Raw genomic sequence first — 14,609 nt, forward strand, 5'->3', positions numbered from 1 at the left:
ACCCGAAAAAGGGCTCTAATAATGTTGCATGCTGGGAGTTAAGTGCATGGCCAGAAACAAACTATACCTACAGTGAGGGGAAATCTGAATTATAAACAGCCTAAAGTTAAGTTCTATGCTGTCAGTCTAATCATTTAGAATTTGCCTTTACATCTAAGGTGGTGGCCATGCATCCACTGCAGGGATTATGCGTATTAAGTCCAGTCTGACATTTTGTTTCTGAATCTGTCATCTGTTTAGAAGTGTGTGGTCAGTCAGGCCAGCAGCAGTGACAGTGGGGACAACTGGATAAAGAGGAGGAGATGATCTGCAGGAGCTCCTTGGCAGGCAACTGTGTGCAGGGAGCCACTGTCCTCCTCTCCCCTCCATGCATTTTTCATCACACGCTCTCTTTTTTTATACTATTTAGCTTCTCCCTCCCCACTAAACTTCCATGTGGTGCGTGCTGACACAACCTTTTTCAGCCTTGCACACAAAGCCCTCTGGTGCTCCGTGTACTTGAGTTTGAGCGCGGCCGAGTTTGCTTGCCTGCGTGTGTGGTTGTGTGTGTACCATGTGCTCATGCATGCATACATGTGAATATTGGGGATGCTATGCTGGCTCACGTTCCCTTCTCAAACTCGCACATCACATGATCAGAGAGAGAGAGAGAGAGATCTTATGGAAAGTCCATTTAGTCACTTACTTATTTAGGCACCCAAACTGCAAAATAGTTGGAACTCCCATTATGGACAGGATCATCTTAAATTATTCTGAGCCGAAATTCAAGTTTCATTTTGTTTTGGCCCAAAGCGACGGGCCAAACTACCTGGGTGAGATCAGTAAAGGTCAGAGGGAATTAAAATGCTTACTGTAGGTTTGTCCGAGATAGAGGGAGCGAGGAAGAGATAGAGGGCCAGAGGATAAGGGCACCAGCCTGATAGTTTAGTCGAAGTTAGAGAGAGAAACAATCTGTCTCTTGCAGTCTTATTCTATTAGGTATTAGCTTGACAGGTCCAGAATATCTAAATCCTTACATATCATATCCCAGGATATAGATTGTATTTATACAATTCCACATGCAAAAGTGAAAAAGTTAAGTATCCTTACGACTCAGTGAGTTTATCGGCAGAGAGTGTGTGCTTTTTCAATAGATTTGTAAAAATGCCAGAACACTGGAGGATTTTCTATGACCATAAACAAATCCAATAAATCTGGTGCACGAAGTAAAACAGCAACTTTTAAATGTACTGACATCCGATGAAGAATTCCACCTTCCTCTCTTGATGATTCCTTCAATATAGAGATTTTTATTTCATTAGATATCAAGCAGAATATCCTGGAAATGAAAACAAATGAGCTGTCAGGAAGATTGGGGCAGAGGAAAGAGACAAAGCGCCATTAGCTTGTGTGTGTGTGCAAGAGAGAAGGGGGTCATTCTTGCAGCAACACACCTTTCTATCTTTTCTTACACAGCCTTATACGTTCTCTGTAAAATTATATATTTAAAATTTTGTCATGAACGTTGTGTGTAAATGTAATTGTTGCAGAGTTGAGTCACGGGTTCAACAAGCATGTTTTATATCTTAATAGCTGTGTTTTTTTCCTGTAATGTTCTGGACTTTGGATCGAAAGGTGCAGCCAGACATTAACCACAGATGCAACCCTGTTGGCCAGAAGGGAGCAGAAGTCTTAAAATCTGAGAATCTTTAATTAAGTGCAGGTACTCTCCCTGCCAACAGGTGGCACAGGCTGGACTGAAACTTCAGGTTTTTATACTACTGGCACTACAGCTCTGCAGATGAGCCTGGTTTTGGTGTTTGCTTGCTTTCTGTGAGGTTCTTGTCAATAATTATTTGTTAGTTTTCAGTTCCCACAACAAATTGTACATTTAACCCATTAAGACCTGATGTGCTGAATTAAAACGCACCCTAAAACTTAAGCATTGCTTGAAAACAACCACCTAAAACATAAGCGTTTTCTAAAGAATTGATAGAAGTGCCAACATTTACAAAAACCTAGATTTCTTTGCCTATAAAGCAGATGGATAAGAAATAACAAAAAATTGGTTTTCATTGTAAACCACTGCTGTTTCACAAAACATTGTGAACATAAAAAAAAACATACAAACAATAAATCCAGCAAACTCACTGAGATCCCCCCTCCTCTACCTCAAATATGTCTCTTAATGACTGAACGTTTGTCAGCAGGATCATCGTCCAGGTCTAAATCTTTATTCTTATTTTCATCCTCTTTTTAGTCAATAAAACACGGACGTAAACTGCTTCAATATCGCTCCCCTCGCTTAGTTCGTCAGCCAATCTCTGAAATGCGACTTTAAACACTTTTTTGCAGGCTAAGAACGCTAACAAATGAACAAACTACATTTCCCATAATGCGTTTTGCCTTTCTTGACAGTATTTTGGAAAATCACATTCGGTTTCATCAGTCACATGTCTTGAAAATGATGACATCATAGATGAGACGCACATGTTTCGTTTGGTCTTAAAATTGTACACATGTTGCATCTGGTCTAAATGAGTTATATCCATTTAAGTGCAAAGAAAAAAAAGAATTATTCTTTAAAAATGTGCTATGAAAGAACAACCTGCTGCGGCTGCTTGTTTCCTACAGTAATGTTAGTGCTAGTGATGATGGCAACACATCTTTTCCGTGTGATAATGATGATGCTCTCCTCACATTGTTTATAAAAGACATTGCTCTGCACGTCACTACTTTTCTTAAACAGCAAACGGGTCAAGTTTTGATGTTAGGATCCTGCTGATAAGTAATATACGGTCAATTCTTGCATCATTATTAGTCAGTGACAATGAAAGATACTTACAGTACATCATGCACCGTTTTCTTTCACAGATGTAATATAGAAGATGTCATGGACAGCTTTGCAGAAGCGCAGGGCTCTGTGACACAAATCTGTGATTATTCAGACAAGTAAGGATAAAAGTTGGAAGAGCGGGTAGCAGAGCCTCATATGCGTGTTCACCTTAGGCAACCAAAACACTATGGCTGTCCCACATTATGAAAAGCTTTCAGTAGAATCCCATCTTCTAAAAAAGTGCTGATTGACCTTCTACCCTAATTAAAGTGCAGCATCGCCAACAGAGAGCAGATAAGACAGCTCGGCTGTCAGTGTGAGTGACAGGGTTAGGCTCTCCCCTTGCAGTCACATCAGCACTACAGAGGCCATGCATACAAAAAGAACGCGACAGCAGCGAGTGAAAATACTCCAAGTTTAGCATCTCCCCTCCCATCCATCAAGAATCAGCTCCAACTAATGATATGGAAATGGTAAAGTATAAAATACACCGGTGAAAGGCTTGAAGGTTTATGTATTTATGCATTTGCAGCTTTACATCTCACAACATTTTCCTCCATCCTATAACTGAACACTGCAGTTCCCCCCCCCCCCCATATATGACAAATGAAGCTGCTGGCTGATGTCATATGTAAAGAACAGATCTGACTGTGTCTAAGGCCTGTCTGGGTATAGGCAGGTGAGTCGTCCCGTGCACCCTGTGCCCCTACAGCTCTGACACTTTGGGCCAGGAGAAAGCTGACATGCAGGGTGGCCTGTAAGCCTCTTTTGTTCATGTGCAGCAAAGTCATCTGCCGGCTCAGTTGCTCTCGCAGGCAAAGCTTCAGAGAGATAGACCATATTCTGGTACATCCTTGCTCTCTCTTGAGCTGGAGTTGGGCATGGCCCCTCACTTGCTGTCTCCTAAGCCTCTTCCCTCTCATTTGTCTCTCTATCTTGCGCTCTCTCCTTTACTTAAGCGTTTTCACATTTTTTTATACCTCTGGGCTGCCGACAGCTTCAGCCGAGGGCTTTATGTTTTCAGGTTTCCATCAAATGGTCCATCTGATTCTCCTGAATGTGATATATCAGGATCAGTGTTTGGAAATGTCTTCAAATTTGCCATAAACATTCAAATATTTGGTAAAAACTGAACATGATATTTGGTTGTCAGAGGTCAGGGTCACTGTGAGCTCGGGCCCATCACGTTGTTGTGAATGGAATATATTTAAGAAATGCCTGCACGGAATTAATATCATTTGATCCAAACATAAACATGGTTGGTGGATGGAAGAGAGCAACAATAGCATTTAGAGTTATTAAGTAGAATCGGTTGAATCATGAGACTGTCTGTCCATCCGTTCATCATATCCTCATGAACACGTTATCTCAGGAAGGTACAAACCTTCACTTCAACTGATTACATTTTGGTGGTCAAAGGTTGAGGTAACTGACACGTTTTTCTTTCTTTGCCTCAAGAATGAATATGCTAATTCTACTCTATATGGCTTATCAAATTCCCTTACATATATGACATTAGTATGATGTAACTTGACAGGCTGGCAGAAGTAATTCTGTGTTTCTAGTCTCATTATCTCTTTCTTCTTTATTCCTCTTTGCTTTAGTTATATTTTCACCATATACTTCTGTTTTTCTGACTGGTGTAATTGAGCAGTAATACCGTAACCTTTAGCTGTTATCTAAGTTTTCCTCCATTTCGGCTTCGTCTGACTGTCAACCTTTCTATTGTCTTTTCTCGGATAAAGGCTTTTGTTCCAGCATGAGTTTGTATTTCATAATATTGCAGTCGTTCAGAGGTGAGGAGGTGAGAGGATATTGGTATTGTACTCTATATTTAACACAGGGCGGGATTTCACATGGGGCTCAGTTTGGCTCACTATATAATGAAGTTTGTTGTCTCTTGCTGTCGACAATTTTGTTGCTCCGTGTTAGAAAAAAAGGTAATTACTTGAGAGCAGCCATGGACCTTACCTTCATGGTACCTCATTAGCCATCCAACATAATCACAGGGTAATATGAGAGAAGGAGGCGAGGTGGAGATAGTTTGGCAGAGGGAGATGGCAGAAAAATGTAGGGACCGGGCAAAGAAAGAAAAAAATGTCCGAGAAATGAGCAACTGTGCTTTAAGGAAGAGGAAGGAAAGAGAGAGAAACTGCATGGAGAAGAAAGGAGGTGGGGGTTGGTTGAGGGGGCTGGCCGAGGGGGTGTGTCCGACATTACCCTCATGAATCAGTGTCAGTGGAGCGATGAGAAAATAATTAAGAAACAGGCTAGTGCTGTGTTAAATACTGCCAAAGGTAAAAGGCCCATTCTATTGTATAGAAACACAATCTAGACGGAAAAGAAGAATGGCGATAAATGGGATAGAGGAAAATGGGGGGGGGAAATCCATATCATAACGGATGCCAAAATGCCCTTCAGATGGCATTATGAAAGGGAGACAATATAAATAGCACTGCCATATTGTAAATGTTTATATACAGTAGCTACATTTACACGCTGCACAGCAGTTTCTGGATTTATGACCGTAGCCGTAATACACTGAAGTTGACACAAGGCTGTGAGTAATATTTCACATTTGTTATCATATTGAGTGTAAATTTGCTGAGACGTTTACTGTGGATATATTGTTCTTCTGCTTTCAGGTGTTCTTGTACTGTAGTTGGTGGGTGTGTGAGTGGTTGTCTGGGCCTAGAGCTGAGTGTAACTGTACTGAAAGCAAGTGAAAGGAGTGCACAAAACACACACATGCGCCAGCGGTTGCATTTACACACCTCAGAGGTTTTTACGTGGAGCATTTAGGGAAAGGGGAACCAAGTCAGGAGCCTGTAATTGTGTGTTCAAGGCCTCCAGCAGGGCCAGGATGCAGCTGAAATCCCCCAGCCAGCGGCACAGAACAGAGCAGTCATTAGATTGCACTGATGCATAAAATCTGTGGAGATCTTTAGAGAATATTGAGTGACAGGAGGTCCTGTGTGTTGTATGTGCATCTTACATGTTTATATGTGTGCAGGGGAAAAGCATGCGTCCACATACAGATGTGTGGATGAGTCTTTTAGGTGTCATATATAATATCCATCATCCTTTCTGCCAGCGGCACAGAAAGAATTCATGATCACTGGTCTCTAAATCCCCTCTGAGATGGAATCGACTCAGCCGGTGTGCGTGGAGGAAATGTGTACGGATGAAATGCAGAGGCTCTCCTCCTGTTAGGTTGCTGTTCGCCATCCTATTACAGTTTGATCTTAAGCTCCTCGGCCTGACTAACATGTTATATGGCTTGTGATGCAACAGTTAACCAACCACAACCTCCCACTCCCTGCAGGGAGATTTTGTTTGTAGAAAGTGTTTAAGATGCCTCTTGATGTCATATGTTTAGAGCACAGCATGTACAGTAGCACTTTACATGTAACAGTACGCACTATATGTCGCTATTTGTATTTGAAATGTATTTCCCGATGCAGCCTGTCTATGAGGGTGTGTGAATATGCAATTTTATGGTTACTTTGCTTGTGCTTGCCCACGTGTTTGCAGAAAAGCTGAGCAGCCTATAGTGCTGGTGTGCTTACATCAGTGGTTCTCTTGGGGTAGGATACAGCCACTGCAGGGGGGACAATATCAAGTGAAACTAAGCTGAATGAAGATGGTTTATGTAGGGAAAATAAGGAACAAGAGCTTGATGTTGCTTTTTAAATCACAAAAGATGTTTAAACCATGCACAGAACTGACAGCCTCTTAGTAAAAACTCTGGATAATGTCCGAATGAGGCGATGTGAGAACACAGCAAGAGATCCTTCGGAGGATTCACCGCAAGTGAGTGGGCATATAGATGATGTTTTTAACATGTGACTAATGCAAAAATGAAAATAACAAATATCTCAGGAACAAAAAGCAGTGCCATACACAAAGATGTCGAGAGCTTTTAGTGATAAGGGCTGATGCTGGTGTCAATGTGCTGTAAACAAAAACACGTGATCTCACAGAATTAATACATTGCATCCAGCCTCTTGCATGCTACGCCACCCCTCACCTTAACACTCTAGAGATAGTTGTGAACATGTCTGACCAGAGATATCCTGCTGCCTTGTGAAAGGCAAACTCAGGAGAAAGTCCCAATTGTGTGAAAATTCTCTGGATTTCATGTCTGAAAACGGCTTAATAAAGATATTTGTTTTATTTGTGGTTTCCCCAGTCATTGTTACTGATTTATAAAAAAGATGTAGTCAGGGTCATGAACGTTTTCAGCTTCTGAAGGTGTGCATTTCAGAAAAAGTTTGCGAAGCTCTGCCTCACATGTATGTGAAAGCAGTGAGGCCTTATCCATCCCAGAGGAGTGCTTAGTGAGGGATGTGCTGTTTCTGCAGCATGGCTATCAAGGCCCCAAATGCGCTGCTCCATGGCATTTTTACTGATGACTTTTACAGGTTGCAGCCAAGCTGCCAATGAGCAGCCTTGACACCAAAATGATGAAACTCTGACATGAAATCAAGCCAGCGTCCCTGCAGGTGCTGCAGGAGTTAGGGATGCAGGTAGCTGTAGCTACTGTTAAAGGAGCCATTATGGACTGAATATACAGTAACCTAGCAAGAGTCCCAATAAAACATTATTTTTAACATTCATATATGATTAAATGTCAGTTCACTCTCTGTAGTTCTCTTTTTCATTCTTTATTCAGTATTTTATGTTTCAATAGAAGTCCATGCTGAATCGCTTTGGTGATGAAATTGCACAACAGGGAGCATTGGGTGTGATGGCTTTTAGGTGAGAACCACAGTATTGTTTTCTTTGCACTGCTGTTTCCAAGCAACAGCTACGAAGTTAAGAGGAAAACGGCACTAATAAGCTACCTCATTAGGGACGGTGCATGGTAGGCCTTACAGTTTGTGCTGTCAGCTCGGTGGGTTAGCATGCAAACTTCAAAAGACAGCTGAAGATACAGCGCACACACAGGAGTGCTCATTTACTTTGGAAATTGGTAAACAAACTATTCTATCAACCCACATTTCTTCCTCGGTTGAAGGTGCTCTGGTGGAAACCTACTAACGGGGCTGTGTGTGAAGTGGCTCCAGCGGTATGACAAAATGCGTGGCTGTCCTCTGGCTGGTGATAACGCAGCACATGAAAGGCTCATTATTCAGGAGTTAATTTGGCAGGGTTTTCTCACCCCGAGGCTGTGCCAAACCTCAGCCTCCCTCCCTCGTCGGTCTCTGCCACTCCCACCGCTAATCCCTTACTGTACACAGGCTGGGGAGGGATGACCTTAGCACTACAGGGTACACGTACTGTACACTCCCATGACCTGTACATGCACAGCCGAGCACACATACACACTTCTATACACATCGTCTCATTAATGCAAACACAGCCCTAGTTAGATCCCTATATGTAATCAATTGGATTAGATTCCACTGGCTAAGCACTGTGATCTCTTAGGGTTAATTAATTTCATTCCATTCTGTCTGTGTTTTTTATGCTTGAACACATGCTGACACTGTTATTGTGTGGCATCCTGCTCATTGGAGAAGTATAATAGGCTCGTGAAGGAGAGAGAGGAAGCCACGATGTTCGGTATTCCAGCTACAAAGTGATTTTGATTCTTTCTTTCTTTCTTTTGACAAGGAAGTACGCTACAGTAGAGAGCTCTAATATGGTGGATCCTTCCCCTGCTCGCCGCCTCGCTCCCGCTCTTATCTTCCCCTCCAAATGAGAAAACCTGGATGGCTTCTCAGGGCTCCTGTTTCTGCCTGGATGCTATCTCATTTGGTTTTAATATATTTATCCATTCATTATTGTTCCTTTTTATCAGCCGGCTAATATTGTTCATAATTTGTCTTTATCTCCAAGCCTGACAGTCAAATTTGCAATCTGGCTTCAGCAGACAGATGGAGAAATGACCCTTCTCCAACCCCTCCTTCCCCAACTCTCTCTCCTCCCCTCATTCCTCCCCTCCTCTCCAAATTCCAATGAAACATGACTGACAGCCCGCTGTATAAGTAGTTGTCATAGCAACCTCCCCATCCTTCTGACAAGTGCTTTTTCTCTACAGCGCACTCTCGCCCTCTGTCACAATATCTCTCTACCTCTGTCTCCGCTCGCTCGATGTTGCAACGACCGAGAAGGAGACGGAGCAGGAAGAATTTGAAAACCAGAGAGCACCTGAGGCAGTCGCCGTGCTTTTCTTCCAACCCACTCCCCCCATTCCCATCCCTCCCCCTCTCTCCTCACTCTCCTCCCACCCTTGCCTTTCTTCATCCTCCCCACCCCTGACAATGATTTACCAACTCCTATGGTGCACCTATTTCATCCATCCTGGCTTATCAAGGACTGCAGGACTGTATGCACAGCAACTTACAGTATAGGCACATCATTCTCACTCTCCCACACATTCACTCTCTCCCTCTCTCCTCTCGCTCCCTCCCTCTCTCTCTATTCATCTCCGCCTCACCCGGCTCTCTCTTTTTCTTTCTTTCTCCTGTTGCTCAAAACTCCTACTCTGTCCCATTGCTATTCAATGAGTCTCATTTCACTGTCAAAATCCTCGGCAGCCTGCATTGTAATCATGAAGCATACAGTAATAAGTCTCCAGTGTGCCGGGCCGTGCTGAGGAGTGTGTGTATGTGTAGTATAGACAGGAGATCCTTCAAACTTGCAGTGGAATTAAACATTATGTAACAAAGGAGGGTGCTGTGTGGAGATTAGGACCGTGTGCATACGTAAAGAATTACAATGTCGTCGTTAGCCATGCATGTGCTGTAATGGTCAAACTACGGCGTGAAGATTAGAGATGTGAAATATTACTGATTTAATTTGCTTGTGTGCAGCCACGCAAACACTCCACACAAGGGCAATGCGCTTGCACTGAAAAGCTTATATTGATTAGAAAGGGTTCAGATGGACGCAATAATCTTCAGTGTGTATAACCAGGCGGCGCGCTGCCATTTCATTATTCTGGAGTTTAATTTCCAATGCATTTATTCCAAACAAGCATCTGTTTAATAACTCAGAGTAAATTAAACATGATGGGGGGTGAGTTTCAGGACAGCAGTGGCGTGTCACAGTAAAGTTGGGTACAGTGATGCCACAGTGAGCTGTAAATGTATCTCACTGCCAGCACGCTCCGCAGTTATCACACTTAACTTGCTCGTGGTTATGAGAAACTTGAATTGTTTATATGATGACATTTCACTGTAAAGGCTCAAGCGGAGAGACGCTCTTATTTAGCGATTGCATTATTGTTGGCATAAGCTCTGTTTTGATGTAAACACAAAGTCTTTTTTTTTTAAATGTATCTACAAGTGTCTCCCACATGTGAGGAGCTCTAACAGAGAGCAGTTTCCAAAGGCTGCAACAAGAGAAAAGAGTCATCCACAGCAGTGTTTGCTACTAATCATGTTGTGTGTGAGACTGACGGTTCAGTTCACTGAGCTAAAAAACATGATTCAATCACAAACATTCTTATCATCCCCCACAGAGAAAAGCTTAAGTGCAGCAGGGGCACCACTGTTGTTCAGTTTTACCTGCACATGCAACTGAAGGCTTCCATAGGTGTGTAGCTGTGGTGCTCTGCAGAGTGTGGAGATCTCTTCCAGTCAGTTTCCATACATATGGAATATGTCAGTGGACAGAGAGGTTTTATGCTGCAGGTACTGTCCTGCATGGGTCAGGCAGATTTGAATACTTTGGCTGTATTGCATATAAAGGGCCTGTGCTCTTGCACTTTTGCAAAGACTGAATTCAGCTGAGCAAGTCCAGGTTTCTGCAGCGACTATCTGAGACTGCGATGCTTGGATCAAAGGGCCAGTGAAGATGCGTCAGAATAAAGATTCAGGTTTCAGAATCTGTGTAAACAGGCAGTTCGGTGAGGGAACCCCACTGAGAGACATTTTTTTCCCTTTTCTTCAGTTTTGAGGAATAACATGCACTGTCTACCTAGCTTTGTAGTAGAATAATAAACAGATGAAGCAAGTTTATTGATGGTGTGTTGCAGCAGTGGACTCCAGCAGTTAGCAGAAGCTACAGTAGAATATAGACACTGTTTAGCTAGTTAGTAGCAACATGCATAATATATATGCAGTACATCAGCAGTCTCGGAGGTCATCGGCTGTTTTCTGATGGCGAATTAGCCTCTGAGGGCTAAAGACAATATTTTGGGGCTTCAAGTGTAAACAGCGGACAACGACTCCTTATTCCATTCGTCCTACACTGTTTACAGTCCAACTAGTTTCTTTTATCCCACCCTGACATCTTTTTGAAGGTGTTTTAGATCCAGACGACATTTTGGCTAATCTCTATTAACAGATGTATGTGTATGAATGTAGAATTAAATAAATTAAATAGATTAAATAGCAGTTGCAGCTCTTTTGCTCAGCACATGGACTGTTTACCTGCGGGGAACCAAAGCCTGCTCAAACATCATTGATCAAACTAGAAACAGACCTTCTGGCCTCAAAATCGTGTCCCTCTGCATATTCACATGCAGACTGTTTGTAGAGATTAGTATATCCTTGGTTGGTGGATGGAGGATAGCAACCATGTCTGTGAGACTCAGCAGCTTTTACTTTGTTCTTGGATTGTCTGTCCATCCAATGTCAGTCCGTCCCATTCTTGTAGGTATGATATCTCTGGAATGTGTTGCAGGGAGATCCTTAAATCTGGCACATTCCTTCATTCGGACTCAAAGAAGCACTAATTTGATTTTATCATCGAAGGGCGAGGTCACTGAGACCTCACAAAACACGGATTTGGCCATATATCAAGAATTCATTTGATAATTATGAGAAAATATACCTAAAAGATTTGACCAAATCTGTAACTTGACTGTTTGGAGGAGGCATATAACTGTGAGTTGTTTTGTTCTCTGCACAAAACAAGTTAGACGACATTAATCTGGAGAATAGCTGCAGTGATGTAAAAGTCAATACTCATTGGGAGATAGTTAAAAGTGAGGTCATAGTAAGGGATATGTCATCTTTAACCCTCTGCATTCATGTATGAGAGGGTTTCCTATACATTGTACGTGTCATTTTGACTGGTGTTTTGCACCGTGTGTGTTATTTTTTTGTTCACAGCCAGTGTTGTAGATTAATGAGATAATGTTTCTAATGGCGATTAACACAAAATCTGAATTCCCAAGGTAGCATTTATAGTTGAGAGCAGCCGCAGCAGAATCCTAGATTGTGGAGTAGATCTCATAAATGATGTGTTTTCATGCATGGTTAGCTTGTTTTCAAAGCACACTCTGAACGTCCACTCCATCTCACTCTCAGCTGCAGATAAAGAACTCTGACTTAAAAATACTACTGCTGTAAAAAAGGAAAATCTTTCTTACATCGCAATTAACTCCTGCACGTGTGTCCATATATATATTTTTTAAACGCCCATTGAATTTGACACCAATGTTTAAGGCTTTTGTGCAGCTCAGTGTGAACCAACATCACACAGGGATGTGTTATGTGTTTGTTAATGATCCCGTTCTACTCAGTGTCCTATAAATATTCCTCCTTCCTGGAGGTGGGGGTGACTGGCCAGTTAGCGATCTTCCAGCTGAAGGAAGGATGTAGTGTTGTACTTAAAACATGCCACGTGTGAGCTGTTCACAGTGTGATCGTCGGAGTGCAGCTCATATGAAATTGATAAAGGTCATGCATTAATTCAAAACTTGTCAGACCCCATCACCTACTTGAACATGGGGGTTACTGAGAAAGTAAGGGAACGCAAAGGACATGGAGCGTGGTTCACATGGGTGGCTCTGTGTGTGTCTGACTGTCCCACCCTATACATGAGCGTATATGAGATGTGGTCTGGCAGCATTCAGAGAAATTTGTGCAGTCCGGCCCCTCCCCCTATCCCCGACTCTCCTCCCCCCCCCATTCAGCCTCAGAATTTATATTCTCCCTCAAGCAAAAGGAAGGACCATCTTGGCCTTTCATTTTCCAGTTCAGGGCTTTCCTTTTTTTGCAGATAAATGCTCTCCAATCCACCCTGACAGATGTCACATTGCATCACTTCCATTTTGATACATTGCCTCTGATCCTGCCACTTGCAATAAGGAGCCCGCACCAGGGACGCCCCTCCCTAGACAAAGCTCTGACACGGGTGATTATTTTAAAGGTGCATTATTGGTGGTAGGAGTGCTGAAACCCTAGCAGGGCGCCTTGTTCACACACACTTGCCACTGAGCACGCTGCAGGAATGTGGGTATCATCTTGTGTCTGGGTCAGGAAACGACAGCAACTCGACATATTCGGTAGTCATCAGGTCACCCTGACACTGTGCAATACCTCTGGCAGCGATTTATGCCGCTCCCAAGCTCCTCACAGCGGCGGCTGCCAGTCCTGTCTCTCACTCAGTCTCTCCACTGTGACTTCACAGGTCAGAGTTGGAGAAACAATCTGTACAATGGGAAGGTTTTAGTGCATCTTCTGCCAGCAGAGACACTCTGCACAGTATAGCATTAATCATACAAGGCCAGCGTACATCAGTAAACACAGTGTGTCAGGTCAAGGTAAAGATCAGATCCCACAGCATTTAACAGGACTCAATAGCATAGAAGCTATCTATTGAAAAGTCAGCGTTATTCATGGCATGTCTCCCAGCCTTTGCTGCTCACTGGAGAGACACGCCATTGTTCACTGAAGAGTACACTGAAATATTTCTCTGGCTACACAAAAAACACTGGATCAGCAGCAATTAGTAGAGTAAGAGAGAGATAAAGAGAAGGGAGGGAGGCAGACGAGAAAAATGTAGAATCAGCGAGAGAAAAAGAAGAGCAGAAAAGAGAGAGGGGAGAGATGAATAGAAAGAGTTAGCAAGGAAGAGAGAGAGAGAGAGAGAGAGAATGAGTTTGTAGTCTGTGCAGTACAGTGTGTAGGAGGTTGGTGCTGCCCGAAGCCCCTGGTGCTTTTAAAGGACCAAAGTCTTGCTCATTGTCTTGGGTCTCTCTCTCTCTCTCTGTGTGTGTGTGTGTGTGTGTGTGTGTGTGTGTGTGTGTGTGTGTGTGTGTGTGTGTGTGTGTGTGTGTGTGTGTGTGTGTGTGTGTGTGTGTGTGTGTGTGTGTGTGTGTGTGTGTGTGTGAGGGCGAGAAAGAAAAACCTCTTCATTAGTCTTCTTTGCTCTTTCCCTCCAGCCCCTGACCACTCACTTGCCCAGCAGCGACAGTGTATGTGCCCATATGGGACCAGACCCGCTTATACTAGAGATTAAAATGATCAGTCTTGGAATAGAGATAATAGAATGTGACCGGAGTTCAACCAGCGCTGCATTAACTAGACAGTTTCTCTACTGTACCAAGCCTCTGTGAACATGTCTCTCTTTGTTTCTGCAGAAAAAGAGACTTCCTCCTCTGTTCCGCCAACAATTGCTGAAATTTCACCCCTGTGTGTTCTCAAATTAGCTTCATAATTGCGGTCAAAGTTTTAATGTATTCTTTTGTCTCTTCTTCGTTTGTTTCAGAAGACAGGAAGCTGTTTGTCGGGATGCTGAACAAACAACAAACCGAGGAGGATGTTTACCGCCTCTTCGAACCCTATGGAGTCATCGAGGAGTGCACAGTCCTAAGAGGCCCTGATGGAAATAGCAAAGGTAGGAGCCGTGATACAGTTGTCAGTATTATTTAGGTCACTGACAGAGAAGTGACACTGTGTGTGAGTGTCCGTGACAGCTGCGGATATATGTAAAATATATGTGACACGTGCATCAGATGTTGATCAAGTTGCGTTTTCATGCAATTACAATCATTTTTAACGCTACACTTTTTAGACTTGCTACTTGGCTACAAGCAGTGACTAAATAAGTT

At 43.0% G+C, this 14,609-nt stretch overlaps 1 protein-coding gene across 5 annotated transcripts in view; it reads left to right on the plus strand.

The window, feature by feature from the left end:
- celf5a (cugbp, Elav-like family member 5a) overlaps positions 1-14,609 on the plus strand; it is a 190,606-nt gene that overhangs the window by 143,293 nt on the left and 32,704 nt on the right. For all 5 annotated transcript variants that reach the window (XM_047343261.1, XM_047343262.1, XM_047343263.1 and 2 more), the window contains exon 4: positions 14,267-14,395. In XM_047343261.1, the coding sequence (XP_047199217.1) occupies positions 14,267-14,395 (129 nt within the window). The remainder of the gene's footprint in view (positions 1-14,266; positions 14,396-14,609) is intronic.

Source organism: Hippoglossus stenolepis, chromosome 14 (assembly GCF_022539355.2).
Source record: "Hippoglossus stenolepis isolate QCI-W04-F060 chromosome 14, HSTE1.2, whole genome shotgun sequence".
NCBI lineage: Eukaryota > Metazoa > Chordata > Actinopteri > Pleuronectiformes > Pleuronectidae > Hippoglossus > Hippoglossus stenolepis.